Genomic DNA, 23,996 nt, shown 5'->3' with positions numbered 1-23,996 from the left:
TTACAGAAATTGTATTCCTAAAATGAGCACAGACGTCACTAGTACATCTCTCTCGTCGTTGAAAAGCCCAAGAGTCTCACATCTGAACTGATTTGATCAAGGTCTGGACAAAACTGCAGCAGCAACTGGCCCTGGGCACCTGTGTCTGCTTTTTATTCGGTGCTGGGTGGGTCCATGCTGTCTCAGTTCTCCCATTTTTGAAACTGTTACTCTACCTCAAGTTAGATTACATTCAACGTAAAATCCTCCTCTCTGTGCTTTGATGTAGCAACTGACTGCTTACTAAAAATATAACTTCTCTGCAGAGATGAAGTGAGAACTGACCACGTCTATTTAGGTTTACAGTAACTACTTTATCTTACCTACTGTCCATGGTAATATTTAGAATGTTAGCTTCATTAGTCCTATTACATTTGTGCATCTTTCCCATATTTAGAACTGGTAGTTGTGATTATAATTAATTCAATATGTTTTTAATTGGAAAATATATCATTTTTATGAGGACTTTGTTTTTAATGATTTGGAATCAACTTTGGTTTTAAGTGGAAATTTCTTTGGAAAGTACATGAAACATTTTCATGGTTAAGTTTGGAACAACAAAATGTAGTATCATATTTATTCTGTTCTAAGGAAGCCAAAATGAAATATGAGCTTTACTGAGAACTTAAGGCCTTCAAACTAAAACAAATTCAAATGCAATTAGCTCTTATCTTCTGCATTACCATCTCTTAGCTAACTCTATAACAATATTATAAACATTCTGATCATTAAGTAAAATAAAATTTAAAATCCCTATGCAAGCCAAATTCTATTAAACTTTAAATGCTAACATTTCAGAGAACACACCAAAGAGATGAAAATGGAGGTTTGGATTGGAGTGAGGATAAGTATTGCAGAAATTTCAGATGAAAACGAATCAGATTAGTGTCTGCTGAAAACAGGAAGGGTCCAGCTGACACATTTATCCCGCTCTAAAAAGTTAACACAAGTTAGCGTTGTTGTTTTAAAAAGCTCCAAGTTCAGCAGTGGGAGCAGTGTCATGCTTGAAGCAGTTTTTCATGTTAGCACAACTGGATGCTCGTACGAGAGGAAAAGCGGGTCTCCAGAGAGCTCCTGGGTGCTGAATGCGGGGAGTGCTGCGTGCAGGAGCTTTCCTTTTACAGGAGCAGCTCAAGTCCGGTTATGGATTTCACTGATTGACAAATGCTCTTGACTGGAAAGAATCATGAACTTAATTCATCTGAATTTCTCATCAGAAACCCGATTCATTTGAATATCTGATCATATCAAGCAGAATCTCCTTTCCAAAAGACAAGTCATCCTTAAAATCTAACTAATCACCATCTGATTTTAAAAAGAGAGATTGACACTTTTTTTTGGATCAGGGTTTTATTCAGTGCTTTTATTCTTCTTTTTGAGATTTAGATTCGTATGTGGAATAATTTTTTTTAAGACTGATGATGTTTTGAGGAAATACTTGGGATTTATACAGTATGGATTTTTTTTAAAAAAAATCTTGAGTCACAAAATTTGCTTTTAGTGGCTTGTGAGTCTAGCTGAGATAACAGTTTTGTGGATCCAAAGTGGTTCATGATTTTAGCTGATGGCAGAGGTGGTACATCAGCGCTGCTCCACGTGGGTTCCTGCGGGAGGCACCTGAGGTTGGGGCACGGGCTACACGCACGTCTATGAATGGGCACCGCATCTGGAGTACTTTCCATCAGTCTTCTCAGGGAAGGAAATTGACAATGACCCTGTTACACATTTGCCTCCCAGCTCGGCTGAGAAGTGGAAGCACTCACAGTTGAAAATACGGGAGGTTTAATCTTTAAATGACTTACCAAAATTCAGCAATAGCCCCTGGCCTGATTTCTGAAATCACCTGTCCTCGTGGCTTCCGATCTTTGAGAATGTGCACTTTGGTTGAGTGTGTAGCAGCATCCAAGGTCACCACACTTCTCACTGTCTAATTGCTTCTTCGCCAGGGATGAGTTCCACTTGAAGTTGACACTCCTCAGTAATCAGTGGCAGGGAGTGATCCGTAGGGCTCAGCAGAGAAGGGGCATCATCGACAGTCAGATTCGCCAGTGGCAGCGCTATCGCGAGATGGCAGAAAAGCTGCGTAAATGGTTGGTTGAAGCGTCCTACCATCCTGGGAGTGGTCTCGGAAGCATCCCCATTCCACTGCAACAAGCGAGGACCCTCTTCGATGAAGTCCAGGTAAGGTATGATGCATGCTGCTCTCACACCTCTTCTGTGTTTCCACTGCACAATTTGCCTCGGTTCTTCAGAAGGACTCCAAGCAACACTGGAATTAGGAAAAACACTGTTCATAAATGTCGAAAGAAAGATTTAAAAAAAGGGGGTTGCGTTGTATAGCCACAGCGAATAATGAAGTTAAAATAAACCTTGGGTCCGCGCTGAGGCTCCTCCTCTTCCCATCCCAAGGCCTGTGACAGCTCATTGTCCCCTCCTCACCTCAAATCCCAGCACGGATACAAAGGCAGTGGCCGGGAAAGGAGAGCAATTTGAACATGCAGCTCAAGGCTTCTTGGGTCCAGTGTTATTGTTGTGTCCCTGCACAGCTGGTCCATTGATTTCCCTAGCCTGGATGTAGATTCCTCCTGCTCCCTCATGTGCCCACGCCAAGATGAACTTCTCTAAAGGAAAGGCTGCCTTCCTGGGATCCCTTTCCCCTCCAAGTTTCTCTGGGTAGCTTCATGCATAGACGTGGCTTCACCTGCTCCCCTCCTGGCAGACAAGTCAAAGTGCTCTCTTCTGGGCATTTGTGCCTGCTTGCCCTTCTGGCTTGTGCGTGCCAGCTGACTCCCATTGAGATTTGTGTCTTGCAGCATGACGGATGTCATCCACAGGCCTATAAGAAACTGTGGATTTCTGAAGCAACCATTTTATATTTCCTGTCCCCAGTCTGAACCAGTGTCATCACCAGCTATCTGGTCCACAGTCTATACCTTATCTCTTACTCCTGAGACCCGATCTGCTGCCCCAGCCCCATCCTGCCCCCCCATCTCCGTGTTTGCTGCCATTGCCTTAGGTGAAATACTAGTCATGTCTTGCCTCAATAGACCGTTGATTCTTAGCCTGTCCTAGTATATCCAATATATCTTTTCCATACTAGTTTCTGCCCTCACACTGAGTACTTTTATCAAGCTTTAATCCTAATATATTACTACTTTGCTTAATTCTCTTCTGATTAACTTAGTCAATTTAATTGCAAAAACCAAACCCCTGCGGAAGCCGAGGTCTTGCCTCACCTTCTGCCTCTCTGTGATGTGCATCCTATGCCCTCAGCCGCTGATAATTGTCCTGTTTTCTGCGACGTGTCATATGCTTCTCCACCCTCATTTACCTGGGGAAGGGAGTCTTCCTACTCCTGGTCTCACATGGGCCAGTCACCAAGTTCTCTCTACTCTGGTTGTTTCCATGTCTTTGAAAGCCCATTCTTCCTTATCCCTATGCTGAGATCTCTCTGTGAGCTCTATGCTGGCTCACATGTTCTACTTCGCCTGTATATCAATCTTATATCACACATTCCCTGTTTATTGCAGTTATGTTTAATTTGGAGCCAAAACCCCTGTTTCTATTGTATCCTCATGTATCTGTTGATACATGCATCACAAAGTATGAATTCAATAAATGCTGGTTGGATGATATAGATGGCACAATATATATGCCAAAATTATATAGGATATGTATGAAGAAAAGAAAAATGAAAAGCTTTGGTTCCTTTCAGTTCAAAGAAAAGGTGTTCTTGAGACAACAAGGCAGCTATATCTTGACTGTGGAGGCTGGCAAGCAGCTCCTGCTCTGTGCTGATAGCGGAGCTGAGGCCGCCTTGCAAGCTGAACTCACTGAGATCCAAGAGAAATGGAGAGCAGCCAGCATGCGTCTAGAGGAACAGAAGAAAAAACTGGCCTTCCTGTTGAAAGTAAGTTCAGTCCAAAAAACCCTCTGGATAGCTGTTCTCCCTGCCATTGTTTCTTTGCGAGTCAAATACTGCAGAGATCATCAAAGAACAGTGGACAGTATTTTGATCTGCTTGTGTTCTGTTTTAAGAATTTGTCCTATCTTGCATGAACTGGAAACATTTCCAGGTTTTTAGCATTTCATCTCTTAGAAATGTCCCCCAAGAAAGTAATTTAAATTCTCGTAAGACTGTCCAAGCTACGAGTCCTGATTAATGACCAGTGCTAAGCCTTAGCTGTGTGATGACTTTATAAATTCAGACAGAAATTCAAAGAGAAGATTGCACTCCCTAGTCTAAAACTCTAAAGTGGTTTCCAAGATTGATATCTCTTATTTTATTGCCGCGAAAAATCAACCCAGAAAGATACTCTCATTTTATCTAACGTACCCATGCAAGTGGCTGTGCAATTAAATCTTCAGGAAGCACAGTAAACCCTTAGTTGGAAACAAATTTCATGCTGATCACACAGTAAGTTTGGAGACACAAAGACTCATCTACATGCCTTTGTTTTGTTTTTTCCCATTGCTGTCCCATTACATGCGTGATACACTATTACACAAGAATTTTAAAAAGACCATGAGTTCTAATTTCAGTTAAATTCAAGATAAAAACATAGTCAACCAAGTGATGTAATTAAGGAAAGCTATCCTAGACTCCATTTCCTTATCTGTAAAGCAGAAATAATCCTGCCTCCTTCAGCTGGCCACTGTGAGGAGTTAATGAAATCATAAAGCGAAATCATGCGATAATTGTATCTAGCATGTATTGAATATTACCTAAATGGTAGTAATTATATCCTTGTTGATGTTTATTTCATTGTAAAAAGTGAGCACAGCTGAATGCAATGTTTTATTTATGTTGATCAAAAGTTTAATGCATATTAGATTTGGTCTATTTGAATCAAAGATAATAATAACTAAATCTAACGGAACCATATTTGCTTTTAAAATTTTTTACATTTTAGTTTTATTTTAAAGTCACACACACACACACACACATATATATTTATATATTCCAAGTTCAATCCAAGATTTTTATTTTTTTAAAAGTTTAAAGTAGGTATACTCATTTCATTTGTCCTGTTGAATTTATTGACTAATATATTATCTTCTATGGAGGAAATAATGAAAAATATCTTAGTGTTTATAAAGAATGATTTGCAGATGTAATAAGCTGGTACTTTTTACTGTAATGGAATGATTTAATATATTATAAATCATTCTGTAAGGATACATGCATTTTTCTTTACTTGTGATGTCATCTTTGGGGTTGTTCCCACCATCTACCAAGCCATGATGTCTGGGTACTCTAGTTGCATCTTTTGTCTGACTGTTGGTTGGTGTGTAAAACATCCACTTTAATGGCTGTTTCAGACCATGATATTCTGTTTTATCATAATTCATGCAATAAAAATGACTTGGTCAGAGGTTTAGAATCTAAGTCAGTCTTGAAAAGAGGAACTCCTATTCTTTTGTTAAAATTTATTTCGACTCATGTGCTACCCTCAATTTGTCTAGGAAGAAATTTATGAATCTGAATTATCATGTTTATGCAGCCCCATTTTAATACATCTTTTTGCCATGGCAATTGCACAGACTCGTTTTTCGCTATTAAACTCGTGCTCTAAGAACGATGGAAGACAATCATTGCATTTCCATGTCCTGTGTGTTCATTGGCCTCACAAGCAGCTCTTAATCCATTATGAAAAGTAAAATGCTCTGCTATCTATTTTAGACTGGTGGATATGTGCTAAGTACAGATCGATGGATTTCTAATGTGTGATTATAGAATTGTCAGGTGCAGCCTAGAAGGAGAGTTAGAACACGTGTGTCCCTGCAAGCCCAGATGTTGTGGTTACTGTTCTTATTCTCTGGAAGACGGAACATGATCCTGTGCTCTGGAGTGGTCCCTGGAGGAATTTTAAAGAGAACTAAAAATCTCGAGCCAAATCCCCAGTTCAACTGGAAACTAAGATGTATATGAGTAGGAAGAAGTTCAGTCCACGCTGGTATAGAAGAGAATTGTCGGCAACCTATGGGTTGGGGTCGTCCAGACAAAGTGTCGGGACACAGCACAGAAAGAGCTCATGTATGTTGAAAGATCACATGAAGAGAAAAAACACCATGATTTGGCAGGATGGTTTGTTAACTACTTGCAGTGACTATAGCTGTTATACCATTTGTCTTTCCTTAGAGCTCAGCAAGCTTTGATGTGGGGAGCATGACTGCGGACACGGCATATAAACAGCATTGCACAAAAGATTGGTGTCATGCAATTTCATTTGCATTCTCTCCGAGACCCACAACACAGGAATTAATTTCTTCACTGGGATTGTAATCAGTCTCAGCTATGATTTCTTTTTCCTTTTTATTTTTCTAAATTATGAAGTGAGTGCATGTGTATTAAACTCAGGTTGTGGTTGAGATCTGTGGAGTCCAAGGAAAAGTATCGCATATCACCCGCTAAGCTTTGTCTTCCCCCACAGTAGACCTTTGCTGCCGTTTTTCCAAAGCGTGTGCTTGCTTTGTGTAGTGGCTAGAGACCTTCGCGTTTGCTGGAAATGCGAATGCTCTCCACCGATTACCCTGGATTTTGTTTTGCCCAGAGCACGAGTCACTGCTGCACACACTGGACGTGTGTTTCTGAAGTTGTGCCTCATCACTCCCCTTCTGCTTCCTGATTTCCATGTCTTACGCTTTTAACGCTTTGCCACGTGTATTTTAACATTCACAAGATAAAACCAGTCCAATGTCATGCCCGTCTTAAGTATCTTTCCACTCCTGGACAAGTTTAAATAGTTGGCTTAGTTCTACATGTAGAGGCATCAAGAGTTTGTGGGAAAGTGGAATTAAAGGAATAGTGTGAATTTTTTCACGAACTTTTTGAAGTCCTGTTGTGAAGTGGATTGGAGTTAGTGTTTCTGTTTCATCTCATTTTTCTCACATGTATAAGTGTTTATCCTGAAAGAAATTCCATGTTTTATTTTCATTTTTGTGTTTAATCCCTGATGACATGCTGGAGAGAATGTACTGCAGAGACTGGGAGCAGTTGCGGGTAGTTATTAAAACAGGCAAGGTCCCTGGTTGTAGTCCCACCTATGCACACTGTTTCAGACAACAGGTAATGTCTCAGGTGTTTGGGTCCCTGCTGTCCACATGGGAGAGGGAGATGGAGTTCCTGGCTTATGGCTTAGACCTCTGTCCACCTCTACCTTTGTGGGCATTTGGTGAATAACCAGCAGAAGGGAGCTTTCTGTCTCCAAAACAAACAGAAAAGAGCTGCTTCTCTTTTATGATATCCTATACCTAAATGGCTATGTAATTTTTTTGTCCTCCCATTATAGGATTGGGAAAAGTGTGAGAAAGGGATAGCCGATTCTCTAGAGAAATTGCGGACTTTCAAAAAGACACTTTCCCAGTCTCTGCCGGATCATCACGAAGAGCTCCATGCAGAACAAATGCGTTGCAAGGTGAGTTCCTGGCCAGCATTGTTCCAGTCACCCAGCGGTGTCTGCTGGGATAACGCTTTTGAAATCATAATTCTACCAAATTCCCATAGTTATCTACTGAATGATAAGAGATCCTGATGTCTGACAATAGCCAGCTCTTTGGTGAAACCTGTGTGGTTGACTTGTTACAGTTGATGAAATTACATACTTGTTTGTGGGTTACCTGAGGAAGCAAATGAAAAGATACTACATAAAAGATATTTAAAATCTTGGTCAAGAGAAATATAAACCATCTTTCTAAAGCATCCTCACAGGGTAGCAGAAAGTAAGTTCATGGAGAAAGCTGCCCTGTCTTCATGACCTTGTCAGTGACTGCAAGGAGATACACAATCCTTAATTCCTCAGGGCTCTAGCTGAAGGTTATGATCAATACCTTAACTCTAACTCAGAAGCAAATCACCAGCTAATACAGAATTCTGTCAGCATTATGAGGTCATGGCGACTAGCATGACTTAATGGCTGTAGAATTCATTCGGTTCATACTCAGCCAACTGGGGCACTGTATCATCAGTTTATTGCCAAGGAAAGCATTGTGGTGATCATATCACCTACACCCTCAAAAATTCCCTTTTGCAAGATGCACATGCCTTTGTGTTGCCAGTCAGCTTTTCATTGCCATGATGGAATAATTGACACAATAAAAAGAGAGATGTATTTGGCTCACAGCTTTGGAAGCATAAGGATGTGACACCTGTATCAGTTCCTCTGGCAAGACCCTACAGGCTGCATTGCAACACGGGGAATGGATTAGCAGGAGGACACAGAGCAGAAGGGAAACTTGGGAGGGGTGGGGTGACCCAGGCCCAGGTTTTTGTGACAACTTGATCCAAAGAACCACTAAGCATTCACACGGAAGCTGCTTTCATCCCCTACTGAGGACGTGTACTCAATAATCTCCCACTGGACCCCACCTCTAAAGGGTTCTATCACCTTCCAATATCCCTATCCAGAAGAAGAAGCTTCCTATACCTGAACTTTTGGGGAACAAAACACACACACTGACACGTGTTCATTGGCAAGCAACGGTTCTAGGATGACTTAAATTCTGCATATACTTGCATGACCAGGATTTTTTTTTATCAGAATGCCTTTGCTTGCTGACTAAGGAGCCATATGTTTGGTCAACAATGAGTAGAAATCGTACCAAAACCAGCATAAATATAAGAATTCTCCATTTAATATTAAAATTCAAGGATATCCTTTGAAACTTGATAAGCACAGATCAAGGGGAAAAATGAGTAGATATCTATATTTGTATCATGAATGATAAGGGAGTGAAATCTTACCTTGAGCTGTCATTTTTTTTTTACTTGTAAAAAATCTTGTGCTTTTATTTTCATACTTAGTACAATAATTTGCATGCAAACAGAAAATCTTGTTTTACAGTGTAGATAGCTGTGTTAATTTAACATACCCTGGCAATTGGTTCTTAAATCCCAATAGTGGAAATTGAGCAGAAGCTATTCATTGCTGCGTTCACAGTATTTTAAGAATATGTTTATTATTTATCATGACAGTTTTGTAGATAGAGGGCTTCTCCTTTCTTTCTCCTTCCCCTCCCCCATTATTCCCTTAATTATCACAGTAGTATGATGGAGTGTTATTTTAATAAGTATGTAAAGGATGCCTGGTTAGAAAATATTTTAAACCTGTTATTATAAATTTGCAAGACCTTTGAAGGAAACTGATAAGCAGAAATGGACATTTGTTAGATTCTTTTTATTCATCGGTGACTGTACCAGCGTTAGCGCACATGAGCACATGAGGGCATCCTCTTCATTCCCATTTCAGTGTGAGAACATGGAAGCTTCTAGAAATCTTATACATTTTTAAAGTTGATGAGTGTCAGGATTGCCTGACAGTGTTGAACACATTGAGCCTCTAGTGGACAAACATGAGGGAATTTCAGAAGGTTATGTTAAGGTAAAAAATAGAATTACTTTGGCACAAACCTTTTTCAATGGTTTTTTTGGTGTTTTGGTTTGGTTTAGTTCATGGGTTTTTTGTAATCTGACTTTTCTATGAACTCTTGGAAGGCTCCTTACACACTGTGTGTCTGGAACGGTAGGATTTCCGTAGAATTACTGTTGTTCCCAAAAACAAAACCAGGGTTGTCATTTGGAGCTAAAAATCTGTTATTCCAAAGAACATTTTCCCAAGAGTGTAACAATTCCGTTTGTCTAAGAATATGTTGCATAATGTAATATACTAAATGTTGCATTTTAAATTCACTTGGGTGGTTTGGTCTTTTGGCCAAATACTGTTAACCCTGAGACTTCATTTTTTTTAAATCTCAAATCCATGACACAAACACTTTGCTTTTGAGTCTGTAGATGAAAAGCATGCATTTCAGTCCAGCTCTCTGCTCCACCCTTAAACCAGCTCTCCACAGCAAAACAAAACAATTACCTAGAAAATTTAGGCTAAAGCCCTGTGTGCCAGAATTGCCTGCAAAGTTAGCCTCAGACTGCTCCGTTAATTGCTTTTGCCTTTGGAAACTTGTGTCTTGCGAGAGAAGGCAGAAACAAGAGTGGAAAAGCCATGTGAAATATTCCATTCACACACCAAATTAGGCAAGCTCTAGAGACAACAGCTGGCAGAAAAGAGTTACGCAAATTACAAAACTGCCCAACTGTCAGAGCATTAAAGAAATTAATGTCAACTCAAATATAGTTACATAGATTTTTTTTTCTTAAAACATTCACCAAAAATGCAAGGATGTATTTTGCTTTAATTCATTTGAAGACATCTCAGCCATCGAAAATGCATTCAGTGCATTAATTTATTTTAAAAAGCTGTTTTGAAGAGGCAAAGAGGGCTGCTGGTTTACTCCCCAAAAACCCATAATGGGACTGAGTCAACTCCAGTCAAGGGAAACAGTCTAGATCTGTTATTAGGGCTTTAAGAGTTTGGTTATGTGCATGGTCCCTAGTGTCTCTCCTGGGTTGTATCATCAGGAACCAGAGTCGGGAACTGCAGCCAGTCATAAAATTCAGGCTATTGCAGCATAACTGCTGTCTTAACCACTAGGTAAAATTCCCTCCCAGTTCATTATTCTTTTAATTAAGTATTGGCAGCAGCAAATCTTAGCTATTTCATAATAACTATGCATCACAGGATGTAGTAACTCATAGTGTTGGAAATTAAATTTAGCAGTCTGTTTATATTATTTTGTGAGTATAATCAATAAGGATGAAGAGAGAGTAAGATAGGGGTTTAAAGAAGTTCCATGCAATGGAAAATTTTCAAATTAGGAAAAAAAACATTGAAAAATCAATGGCATGGTTAAGAGAGGAGGGAGGTTCTACAAGCAACAGGATCATGCACTAGATGAAACTGATAATTTACAAGATTGCTTAAGAAGGAAATAATGTAGGTCCCAAGTTAGAAGATACAATGCAGTGAAATGGAAAGGAAATTGTATCAAAAGGTGATTCAAAAACATTTTCAAAGCAGCTGACTTTTACTTTTTTTTTTTAATCTAGGAACTTGAAAATGCCGTTGGGAGCTGGACAGATGACCTGGTCCAGCTGACGTTGCTGAGGGACTCCCTCTCTGCCTTTATCAGCTCTGATGACATCTCCATCCTGAACGAACGCATAGAGCTTCTGCAAAGACAGTGGGAAGAACTGTGCCACCAGGTAAGGCCAGTTCCAAAGGTGGGATAAGTTCATGAAGAGAGCGCTGGGCAGTGATTCTGAGGCTCAAAGGGGCATTCTGTGTGGATGCCTCAAGGACTCCACAGTGATAGCCAGACTACTTCAGATTGAAACAACTTAGCATTTTCTTTTAGATTCATCCAAAGTGAAATCTCTTCTCCCTTTCTTGTTTGGGGTAATATTTTCAAGAAGAAACATAATGGTGTGGTTCCTGGAAGTGGGTTATGGCTAGGTGAGTGTAGGATGGTGTCTTTCTTCCTTTTAAAATGTGTGTGGGGTCGGGGGGAGCGTTGTTTTATGAGCAAGAACGCTGTCGAGCTAGTTTATCAACTGAAGAGTAACCACCACTTTTGACTTACTGGGTGCATGGCACTTTTATCTTACTAAGTATTTCTATTTGCACAGTAACTTAAAATAGATCAGGTAGGGATCTGAGTTTGAAGCTAAAATGGAATATTGAGGGAGGGGTGATGAGACGACACCATGGACAAAATGGAATAACAAAATAAAGGCTCATAGTAAAGAGCACGTGGCTCTATAAGGTCTTGGAGCCTTAACCTCAATGATTCAGAGATCGTATCTGTCTGGTTCCTTCAGTGGTGCTTGTATATACTGTGCTTGGTTCATGGTGGGATTTGGTATGTATGTATTCATTAATTATTGTGTACTACAGAAAGCTTTAATATATGTTCATACCATCGAGTTTGCAGTTGAGCTAAGACTAAAATAATCTACCCAGTTAAGGGGAAAGCCAGGTTTAAACACGTAGCAACAATGCAGAAAAATGTATGTAGATGTCAGCAAGCTATGAGAAGTGTGAATTACAGGGAATAAAGAAGATGACCTTGTACTTGATCAATCTTAAATGCAGCTCTGAAGGGAGATGGAGGAAATAGATGGGAGTGCAAGGAACAAACAGATGTGTTGATGAGGTTACAGCTCAAGTAAAAGCCGGGAGCTGGCTGGGACCAAGCAGGTGCTGGAAGGCTGAGTCAAGTACTGTTGCAAAAAAGGCCCCTCAGTGCTCAGCCAGGCACTTGATGTGCGTGTCCAAGCCAACCCTTACCCCCTCTCAAATAAATAAAAGCTATGTTTTTTTTTTTTTCAAAAAGGAAAGTCTAATACTGTTTGCAGTCTTCTTGTTATTTATTTATTTATTTATTTATTTATTTATTTATTTATTTATTTTATAAAGGGAAGTCATTTAGACCATAGACATGGCTATCACTTTGGTGCAAAAATGTCTTGGACACAATGGCTCAGAGGCTGTGTCTGATTTCCTTTCCAAACCTCCCGAGATGTTCCTGCTCTCAGCTTGATCCAACTACTCTCCCTGCCCACACGGACATCTTCTTCCCATGTGATTTTCAACGTGTTTTCTTTCACATCCATAATATTTATGATGCAATTTTTAAGCTGTTCACAGCCCTCAGTGTTTTCAGGTCCCCTGAGTTTTCACCTGCCTTTGGTTTGTGCTGTCACGTGCATTCTGTTTGTGTTATTCAGATTTTTAATATTGGTGGCCGGATTGCGAGTCTGTGAGGCCACTGAGATACAAAGAATATCTCTTTTCATTTCCAGTGGAATGCATGACTAAGTACTCATTGTCAGTAAGGATGGCAGGACCACAGTGCATTTTTTATTGCTTCATACTTCTATTCCTATGAAACAATAATAGTAAGGTTTTTAATATTTTGGAGTTTAAATAATAATGGTTATGCAACACTTTTTGATTCAGGAATAGCTTCGTGAAAAGAATGTCTTAGATATTATTTAAGATGTATTTATTCATTTTTGAAAGAGACAATGAAATCAGTCTTCCCTCTGCTAGCTGTTCCCCCAGATGGCGTCAATGGTTACTGCCGATCTAGACTGAAGCCAGGAGCCAGGCCTTCCTATGAATGTCTCAAAACATTTGAGACATCTGCCACTTCTTCTCCCAGAAAACTATCAGGGAAGTCGACTGCAATGGAGTAGCTAGTACACAAACTGGTACCCACATGGGATGCTGGTGTACACTATGTGACCAATCCAGCTCCAGTGCTACATTCTATGACAGGGTGCAGATTCCAGGCTGAGCTACTCCACTTCTCATCCTGCTTTCTGTCACTGTACCCTACAAGCCGGCAGATGGTGAATCAGTCATTTGGATCGCTGCCACTCAGGGGAGATGCGGGCTCCTGGCCGCAACGTGGCTGAGCACTGACTGTTTCAGGCGATTGCGGAAGGAGTCAGCATGTGTTAGATCAATATCTCTGTGTTCTCTCTCTTCCTCTCCTGTCCTCCCTTCTTTCTCCTTCCCTCCATTTCACTCTCCCTCTCCTCTCTATCTTGTCTTTGTAGTAGATGAAAAAATTAAAAGGCTAAGCATTTAAAACATTTAAAGTGCATTTAGAAATAGCAAGAATTATTGTTAAAGTAGACAACCATATGTTATGTAACTGCTCAGTCTTTTTCCAAAGCATTAGGAAAGCTGGCATTGATCATAAGATAGGCTATGAGGAGATCAGTGCCTTGAATTTGTGGATAGAGTGGGAAATAAAAATGAGGAAGCAAATTGAATCTATAGTGTTTCTGGAAACTTCTTTTGCTGGAGAGTCTTATGAAATGAAACTAAGGCATACTTATATTGCTTCAGTTAAATTCTATTATTTAAACTAGTGAAGATTTAATCACAAATTTGACCAAGGTACCAGAATAAGGCTATGAAAAGGGATGTAAATTAGTGACTGGTTTCTGAGTTGGTTGTTTCCTGTTAGCTTCTTCCAAGTATGCAACCGCAAAAGGAAATGAGCTTACTCCTAAGACTCACAGTAGAAGTCAAAAACTCTAGTTAAACATACGTTGTCCTTGCGAGACAGCAACTAGTCTATTCCTGTTCCAACTGAAGGAGTTGGTGAGAAGTCAGGAGATATTTGGACTACAGACCAGAACGAGGCAGACAGGCTGTAAGTAAACACCACTGGGCAGAGTGAATGTGCATGACATCCCCCCAAATGGTTGACTGTGCTTGTGTGCAGCCACGGGGCTTCCTTGTTTTTATTCTCTTATTAGGTTGTAGATTCATGGGTAATTCTGGCTGAAACATAGATTTATTTCATCACTTTGTTGCACATTGTATCTTTCACAGTAGCATGATAAAAGTATTTAAAGTTAGAAAAGGATTTAGTTCCTGTTATCGCTGTAGAGGAAACGCAATGTGTCTGTACTCTTCACAAAACGACAGGTTACTGAGTTGATAAGCTGATAAAAAAGGATGGTTGAACTTACTTATCATACAACTGAAATGTGAGATTTAGAAGCCACAAAAGAAAAAAAAAAAGATGCTGTCCCCTGTAGAATTTACATTTTTGAGAAGTTTTTGACTTGGATTGTAACCATTCTAAGTGTTACTGTAGCATTTCCATGGTGCAGGATAAAAGAGAATTTAGGACTGTCAGGGAAAAAGTACAAACCAAGCTGATATCCTGTGGCCACATGTTTGTAGCTGTAAGACCAGCAGCAGTGTGTTGTACTGTCTAGCTTTGTAAGGTCGCTCTCTTAAATGGTTGTTTTGTTTGTACTGCTTTTTCAACACTCCATGTTCTGGCATCTAACACAGGCTTGACACATACAAGACCTCATTCCAAACACTAAATATCTGCTTAGTGAATTTTAAGACAAGTGCAAGATTCACTATCAAATAAAGAGAATAGACTTAGAGTTGATAAATGGCATTGACCTTGTCACGTCACTAAGAATTGATAAGACTGTTTTTGAATCTTTGTTACTTCTTTGTGTTTAATCGTAAGCTTGTTCTGCAGCTCTGCAGGTTCCATCTCAGGCTACCTGTACACCAATGCCTCAGCACTGTCCAGCTTCCACCGCACACTTCTCAAAGTGACAGATACAGGTTTTCTAGTGTGTGGTCATCAGCCCTGTAGATACTGGTGAGAGAAGCCTGAGAATTCATGTTTGGTTCATGGCCAAATTTAGGGGAAGCTACTCACAGTGGAAGTACTAAAAGGGAAGCTGTGTACACACCTGTTCATCTTAAAACTGAGTGATTAGAGTTTCTAACTTTTTCTAAGAAAGCAATTATCAAATATGAAAATATGCCTTCAGCTTATATCAGTTGAGTGAGTAATTCACCCATCAGAATTCTACTGCTGATGTTTCAAGAATGAAAGGGATAAAATTGATGTGCACAAGAAAATCCTAAATCTTAGAGGGGTTCCAACAGAAAATCTGAATATATTCTTCTGTTGAAGTTGGAGGGGGAAGGGATGTTTGATGGATCACGCTCTTCTGCTAAACTAAAAACTTGCACAATCTGTCATGATTTCAGTGTAAGAAGGATTTTTTCCCTTACAATTTACATGATGGTTTTTATGCTTCATTTAACAATTATAGCTTATTTAATTATCCCATAATCTTCAATGTTTCTGATAAGATCTTGGCTGCTTTTGACGTCATTGACAGCCAGTATGTAATGTACTTATTTTCTCTCTGCTTAAAAATGAGTCCGCAGTCCTGTGGATAAGGTTTGTGATTCCACAACTGCTCCCATTGTGTCACACACTTTCCTCTAGGTTCCCTGAATTTGTCTCTAAAACATGTTAGCCTATTTTTCTTGTTCCCTGAATTTGTCTCTAAAACTTATTAGCCTGTTATCCTAGCTTGTCTCATTCATCTTGGTATCCACTACAAATGATTCTATTGTCCTTTGTTTGAAAATTATTATTCAAAAAATTCAAATTAAAATTAGTAAGCAGAACTAAATCTATGATATTCTAAGTCTTGAGGAAATACTTAATGCATCATCAGTGTTGGGAAAATCAGAGAAATGTTTATTTTAAAAGATTATAATTAAGCCACAAAACAATGGATTTTCCTGATGTTGACATTTTAAAAGCTGTGTTGGGTTATTGGGTTTACTGTCTAGGCAGCTCACTATACCTAAAGCTGGCTTTGGGATAGGTATTACGAGCTTGTGATACAATTCTGGTTTCTTGGATGAAGAATCACAAATATTTGGAGTCATGTGAGACCTTAAATCTTACCTGTGTGATCATTACCAGAATCCAGCATGGCACCATAAAAATATTTTCATTTTCTTCATTAAAAGAAAATACATTTAAAATACATCAATAGTAAATGAATCAATAAAGGAATATGCATATTAGAAGAAAACTAAAATTGTTAACAATTTTAGACTCCCTAGGGAATATCATGTATCATATAATTCTTTCAATATCTGTTTTTAATATTTTTCATAATAAATGTTGAGAGAAAATCAATGGGGATTTAATACAAAGGGATCAGTAGTGTTTTTCTACCACAGTCAACAGGATTATATAGAAAACCAGCGGGAGCCTTTTAACCACTGAAATCATATTATGTTCTGCTATTATGTGGATTAACTCATGAATAAACTGTTCTTAGGAACTCAAGAAGTATAATTCAAAAACAAAGATTATAATAAAGTAAGAAACCTTTAAAATTCTGGGAAAAATCATTTTTGACCTAAAGGTAACAAAGCAATTCCATCAAATCTACACTGTTTAAGAAATTTGAATAATAATGAGAATTATTAATAATTAAGGGCCAAGTTGTAAATATGGACAAAAGATTTGACTAGTTTTCCAAAAAGAAGATGGGCAAATGGCAAAGAAATAGTGAAAATATTCTCGGCATCATTACCCATTAGGAGAATACAAATCAAAAGCACTTCACACCCACTAGGACTGTCAGAAAGACATAAATAGCAAGTGTGGATGAGGCTGTGGAGAAATTGGAACCCTCTTGCTGATGGGAATATAAAACTAACACAACCACTTTAGAAAATCTGCCCGTGTAACCCATGATTCTAAGCTAAGTGTGTCCCTAAGAGATGAAAACAAACAAACACACACACACACACACTTGTACATGGTTATTCATTACAGTATCATTCAATGTTGAAAGTGGAAACCACCCAGATGTTCAATGGATGAATTGATGGGTGAAATGTGGCATATCCATGCCACGAAACTTATTCAGCAATAAGAACAAATGAAGTCTTATTACATGTTAGGAATGAAAAATTTGAATGTTAGCTGAAAAATGCCAGTCATTGAGAATCAAGTTTTATTATTGTATTATTGCATTTATATAAAGTGTCCAGAGTAAGTTAATTCATCATGGTTGCAAGCAGATTCTGGATAAGAGGTGAGTGGAAAGAAAAAAGAGAGCGTGGATACAGATAGCCAGGGGTATGTTAGAGGGAAGGTGCCTTGTGGAAATGTTACACAATTGATTGTGGTAAGGGTTGCACAACTCTGCTAACATACTCAATTAAACTCAATTGTATACCTTTTGGGATAATGTTTAAAGTCTTATACATTTAAAACTGGTTAACATGCTCTGGTGTTACATGGAATAGAGTGCAATGCATGCATACAACTCATCTATGCAGCATAAAATTGTTTGTTAGCACTTGCATTTCCTTATTTCTTACTGGGAGATAGCAGAGATTTTGGCGTTTGCAAATCTCTTCTAGTTCTTAGTTCAGAATATGATGTGTGTGTGCACAGTGTGTGCACGCATGCTAGAATCATCTCACTCCTGTGCAACACCGGAACTTGCGGTTGTACCTGTGTCTTGTACCCATTATCCTTGGGTACCTTCCCCTTCTTGGTAACCTTGGGTAACCTTGGATAACCTTCCCCACCCTCCATGGCCTCTAGTAATGACTATTCTAAGTGAGAGATCACAAATGGTACTCGTCTCCCCATGTCTAATTTCACTTGACATAATGACCTGCATTTCTATTTTGTTGAAAACATCATTAATTACTCATTTTTAAGACTGGATAATATTCCATCTACATTTTCTTCGTCCACTCATTCACAGATGGACACAGGGTTTATGCTGACAAGGCTGTTGCCAGTGGGAGTGAAGATATGTCCTTGGTGTGCTGGCTTCATTTCCTTTAATCTCATCCAGAAGTGGGATTGCTGAATCCCCTGGTAGATGGTGGTGACAGCTATACAATTCTATTCATATGCTAAGAACCAGTGAATTTTGTAGTTTGAGCAGTTGAGCTGTTCTGCCAAAAAAAAAAAAAAGGGAGGGAGGGATGCAATAATAAATGAATGAAGATTAAAAGGGCAGGAAATTGGAGTTGTAGGATGTACCTCAAGGTGCTTTTGGGGCTGCCTGGGAGACACACTTTGCAGATACTTGGGGCTCAGTAAATTCTTCTGTCTTGTGTTCCTTCTCTAGTTCCCTTCCGTTCCTTCTCTATTTTATTTATACATTTTCTTATCTTTCCTCTCTTCTTTGTTATTTCATTCCTCTTATAGTTTTCTTCCTTAACTCCCCTTCCTTTCTTTCCCCATTCTGTCCAATTCCCCCATCATCTACCCTTTGTAAGAAAAAAAAGTACAGCCAATAGTTTTGTATCAAATCTACTACAAAACAGTGCATAAAACTAGATTACTATGTGTATGACTCTTCAGGAAAGATTACAAGTAAAGAATTCAAGTCTTCTGCTTTCATTTGTTAGCAAATTCTGTATTTCTCAAAACAGTTGCTTAAAGAGATATGCTATTCATGTTTGTCCAGCCAGCATAATTTATTTGCAACTTTTTTTTAGTTGCTCTTTCATTATCCTTTTGTGTATTCTCACGTTTTAAACTTTAGGTCTCCTTGCGACGACAGCAAGTCAGCGAAAGACTGAACGAATGGGTAGTCTTCAGTGAGAAGAACAAGGAGCTTTGTGAATGGTTGACTCAGATGGAAAGCAAAGTTTCTCAGAATGGAGACATTCTCATTGAAGACATGATCCAGAAACTCAGGAAGGTATGAGTGCCACTCGTGGCAAAAATGGAAAGGTTGATTATAACAGTCGGATACTGGCACTGTGATAAGAGTAAGTTGGTCATAGGGGGGAGAGGCAGTTATCTATTTACCACCAGTTTTATCATTCTACTTGAAATCTGTGTCTTGCAGAATATTTGAAAGGAATTAGCACAGCATCCAAGATGTGAGGGGCTGCAGTTTGAGCCTATGCCTGCAGCACCGGCACCTGTTGTGGACGTTTGTTGAAGTCCTGGCTGTTCTCATTCTTTGCTAATAGCCTGGGAAAGCAGAAGAGAATGGCCCAGATGCTTGGGCTTCTGAATCCATGTGTGAGACCTGGAAGAAGCTCCCGCCCCTGGGTCTGCTTAGTGCCAGCTGTTTCTCCCCTCTGGGAAGTGAACCAATAGATGGAAGATTCTATCTGAAACTCTGCCTTTCAAATTAAAATAATCTTTAAAAATTCTTTTAAAAATATGAGGCCCAATGGTTCTCTAAAATGAATGGCATTTATTTGTGAAAACTGATTCATCCATACAAAATGTCACCATTGGATAGAAGATATCATTTTCAAATGAAGGAACAGTTTAGAACTATTCTGCGTAAATAACCCAACAAACCCTTGTGCACGCTTGTGGGTGTCAGTTTTAATATGTGCATGTATGGGGGCATAGACTGTTTTTGTTGTGTAAGTGTGCATCTTGTAAGCTTCCTGGCACATATTTATATGAAGATTGGCACCAATATAGCATCAGTTTAGTGATTAGTGAAATAAGGAATGGTTTGCCAGTGTTAAATCATTCAGGTTTTGTCTTTTGAAGCTGTGCACATGCTCTAATTTTTTTCAGTGCTCATTTTAAGCAAATACAAAGTACCCCTCCTTTCAAGAGCATCCTCTTTGCACACATATTGAAAATAATAGGTACTGCTAATTCTTGTGCACGTGGATGGCTGCTCACGTGGTGTTCCTCATGCCTAAACTATTTCCAAGCAGTAGAAAACTGTAATTATTATGTTCCCAGTAGAGCCAGGTGAATGCATTAAGAATATGCTTTCTGACCTCTCTGATTGCTATTTATTATACAGGATTATCAAGAGGAAATTGCTGTTGCCCAAGAGAACAAAATACAGCTCCAGCAAATGGGAGAACGGCTTGCTAAAGCCAGCCACGAGAGCAAAGCATCCGAGATTGAATACAAACTGGGGAAGGTCAACGACCGGTGGCAGCATCTCCTGGATCTCATTGCGGCCAGGTAAAGAGGACCCACTTCAATAGCACACACTTACACAGAATTTTAGTCCCTTTCATTGAAGCTGACGATAATCCAAGGAATCACTCCTTATCTACTTCCTCTCACCATTTTGAACCAGGTTCAGACTTTCTATAAATGACACCTGCCATAACTTTAAAATTATATTATTTGCTTTATATGGACCTAATGTGATTTGAATGTAGCTGGGAGAATCATTTCCAAACAAATTATATTGCCAAGGGAAAATTCTTTATTTTAGGTATTCAGGATTCTCAGATTCTTATCAGAAGAATGGGAAGCTGGTAACCAATATTTATCTGTGGTGTTTTTGTCTTCATGACAAAGTAAAGTACCAGATTAAGACTAATTCTTGCCACTCCACATAGTTGCAAAATAAGCTCCTGTGTTGGAACCACTAGCTGCTTAGCTAGAATGTAGCTGTCGGTGCTTCCTCTCTAAGGAATACATCAAGCTTCATTTCTGTTGTGGAAGGGTATTGTGAGTTAGTGGGATAAGAACCAAACACAAACATACATGAGGGGTTTTATTAGAGCTTTGAACATCTGATGACTGATGCACCACGTTATTTGATATAAAAAAGAGGCGATGTCTCTCAGATACTTAATTTTGGATGAACCTTGATTCGTGTTGGAATAAAGGTTTTATGAGCTCAGGCTGCTTTATCCTATGTGCTAACTGGATATGCCAACTGGATACCATGAGCACCAGAGACAGCGCCTGAATGTACTATGGGCTCAGTAAGTACTGTAGTGGATGGATGAATGAAAACGTGCAGTGGAGGAATGGATGCTTGGCATTTGGGAGAGCTGGAATATTACAAAGGATCCTGAGACTCAGTCATGTGGGGACCATGCAGGCACGTAATTGTTATGCTCATGTGCCTTTCCTCAACTGCGCTGTGTAAAGCTAGACATACAGAGTGTCGTTTGAATATCATTTTCCCAGCAAAACTACCTACAGATGGTTCTATATGATGATTTTGAGAGCATTTGGCAGACACTGTCATTTGTATAAGAAAATCATCCAAAATAAAAGGTCTCACTCAAAATGTTGAGCTTATAATTTAGCAATAATGATACATAAGTGGAAAACATGTTTATCAGGTTTTTAAATGTGGAACAATTGCACTGCTGAAGCTCAGGCTTGTTGGGCACTGCCTCTGCTCATAGGCGTCTTCTCACCTCTTGGCCCCGAAGCCCTTGGAGGGGGCCTCCTTAGTGTGTGTGCTTTACCTCAATGGAGGCTCAGGCTGGCCCACGTGGCTTTGTGACAACAACACTGTCTTGCCAGTGAGTCTGTGACCTTGACCTTGTCAGAGACAAAGCAGTTGGTAGAACTAAGTTATGTTATTAAACGTGGCAGCCTCATTTCCCAATGCTTTGTTTGTAAAGGACTTCCAGTGTGACAAGGACTGTGATAGAGGCTTGGGAAGCCTTGGAAGAGTGCTGGGTGGGAATCAAAAAATAAATAAAATAAGGATAATCTTTATCCAGTTGTTCTGGCAAATAAAGAGATGGCAGAAACCCACATCTGAGCTGAAATCACTCAACAATGTAGACATTTGGAGACCTTAGGATCCCAACGCCGTGCTTAGCTTCACTTCCCAGTCACCAAAATATTAAGAAAATCTTGTTTCGGGAGGAGAAATGGAAGTTTTTTCTGGTATACTTTTTAGGGAAACTACCCACTTGGTCAACACCGTGGGATTTTTTTTTTTTCCAGATTCTGACTCACAGATGGACATGTATTTCCATGTAATCTGGTTAAACTAAGTGCTATTCTTTCCACAGTGTGAGTCCCTCGATAACGTGAAGAGTGAGGATGCAGTGGATGAAAAAAAAATTTTTTTTCATATTGAACTTAATGCAATTTAGTTGTAAGCAGCTAACCTGACACATGCGCAGTCAATAGCCAGCATTTTGTGAGAGTCTGGTACTTTTTCCTTGGGGTAATGTTGGTATTTAATATTTGTTTGGGACTTAGGGTGAAGATTTTCTGATGTTATTTAGTTTGTTTTCCAGAAAGATAACATTAATAAGCTTGAGTCAGTTATGTATCATAAGATATGCAAATATTTCTACCTGTGTTAAAACTCGGAATACATAATCATTCCCGGCAAGGGGAAGGCATTTGTGTATATATGCATTGTATCTGTTCCAACATTGTCAAGCGACATTGACCACTGATTTGCCTTGGAGAAGGGAATGCCACGTTGGAGTCACCATCTGCCTCTTGGCTCCTCCCCGGAGACACTCAGCTGTCACATTTGCTTTCTTCCCCTTGTTTATCAGCGCTTCCTTAGTGCACAAACTGGCTGAACATTTCCCACCATTCCCCACACCTGTTTCGCCTGCTAAGATATTTAGTTTCCATGATTTGATCCCATCCATGACTCTTCGTCCTTCCAACTTTTGTTTACACTGATTCATTAAAGCAAAAGGTAATCTGCAATAGGCCTTTCCATAGCTTTTATATGCTTACTGCAGGGAATTTGGAGACTCTTGACATTCCCAAAAGGAAACCAAAGTTCCCTACATCTGCTAAACACATACATGGATTCCTTTTAATCATTATCTTAAAATGAACATATTATCTTGTCACCTTTAATCATTTTAAAAGCCAAGTTTTAATAAATGAAGATGAAAACAGTATCCACTTGTTTTTGATCTCCATATATTCAAAAGTTACAGACCAAATGCTTTCCCATGAAACATCTTCTGCTCCCCCACTCCCCCTCAAAAAGAAAAAAAAGTCCTTAAAACTCCTACTTACACCAGTGAGCTGGCATCTCGTGCTGAGGAGGAGGAAGAGAAGTGGCTCCTTTGTTGCTGTGGTCTTCTGCACTTGGGGGTTGTGTGCTGCTTTGCACTGGGAGGCCTGTCTGGCTTAGATGGCCTGCTCGCCATAGCAAACTGAAAAGCTGGCCGTCCTTGCAGTACTTGCGGCTAGTTTTGTTTTGGATATCCTTTCTTTAGACCCGGAGCCTTCTCCGCCTCCCCCTCTTCCTCCTCACAGATTACTCTGAGCTTGTTTCCCCCTTCTTACCCTCGTGGCCTACATTCCAGGAGATCAAGCCTGGCACATGTTAATGAATGTAGGTTTTATTTAGTAACATGACCACTTGTCACTGCCCAGTGTCATATTATCAGACAGAGCCTACCAACATTTGTCTAGCATGAGCATTTTCATACTTCTGCACACAGACACGGGGTGACTTGCCTCCCCACGCAGGATTTAGCTTGTTTTGTGCTACAGAAACTTTGACAAGCGAAAGCTTCATGGTGGTAGCAGAGAACCCGCGTGCCCTGAGGATGGCAGAGGACAGCGGTGCGGATGCAGATCTCCCAGACTGTAACTGCGATGTCACCAGGCAGGCATCTCCTTGAGTGTCTTCCATTGTACATAGCTTTCGCGTTACGTGGGGTTTATAGAATGAATGCTGGAAGCTTTAACCCAGGATCGCTTTGGCTGACTTTAATTGAAGTTGATTGGTGCTGGGAGGTTGCTGGCATGGATTGCTAAGAGTTGTTTTTTGTCCCTTTTATTGGGCAAGCAGGACTGTATGAAAAGGTTAACTAACTTATTTTTATTTGGTTTTGAGTTGCTTCTGGGCCATGGGTCATATGACAAGTAAGGTTTCAGTAAAGAAGTGAGGACATGGGAAAGGCATTCAGAAATGGAAGCCGGTTAGAGTCCATCACACACTATTTAAAGGACAAGCTTCGGATAAAACTCAGATTCAGCCT

At 39.6% G+C, this 23,996-nt stretch overlaps 1 protein-coding gene across 3 annotated transcripts in view; it reads left to right on the top strand.

The window, feature by feature from the left end:
• SYNE1 (spectrin repeat containing nuclear envelope protein 1) overlaps positions 1–23,996 on the top strand; it is a 444,597-nt gene that overhangs the window by 373,285 nt on the left and 47,316 nt on the right. For 2 of the 3 annotated variants that reach the window (XM_040965178.1, XM_040965177.1), the window contains exon 1: positions 22,923–23,620. In XM_040965178.1, coding sequence (XP_040821112.1) covers positions 23,529–23,620 — 92 coding nt within the window. In that variant the 5' untranslated portion in view covers positions 22,923–23,528. Of the gene's footprint in view, positions 1–1,985; positions 2,221–3,754; positions 3,950–7,331; positions 7,458–10,981; positions 11,138–18,820; positions 18,980–20,062; positions 20,230–22,922; positions 23,621–23,996 lie in introns of those variants that run through there. The other variant, XM_040965176.1, reaches the window with a different exon arrangement.

This window comes from Ochotona curzoniae, unplaced genomic scaffold, assembly GCF_017591425.1.
Source record: "Ochotona curzoniae isolate NIBS_2020 unplaced genomic scaffold, NIBS_Ocur_1.0 scaffold_3890, whole genome shotgun sequence".
In the NCBI taxonomy this organism is placed as follows: domain Eukaryota; kingdom Metazoa; phylum Chordata; class Mammalia; order Lagomorpha; family Ochotonidae; genus Ochotona; species Ochotona curzoniae.
The sequence above is the reverse complement of the archived record's forward strand: the minus strand, read 5'-3'. Positions and strand labels throughout refer to the sequence as shown.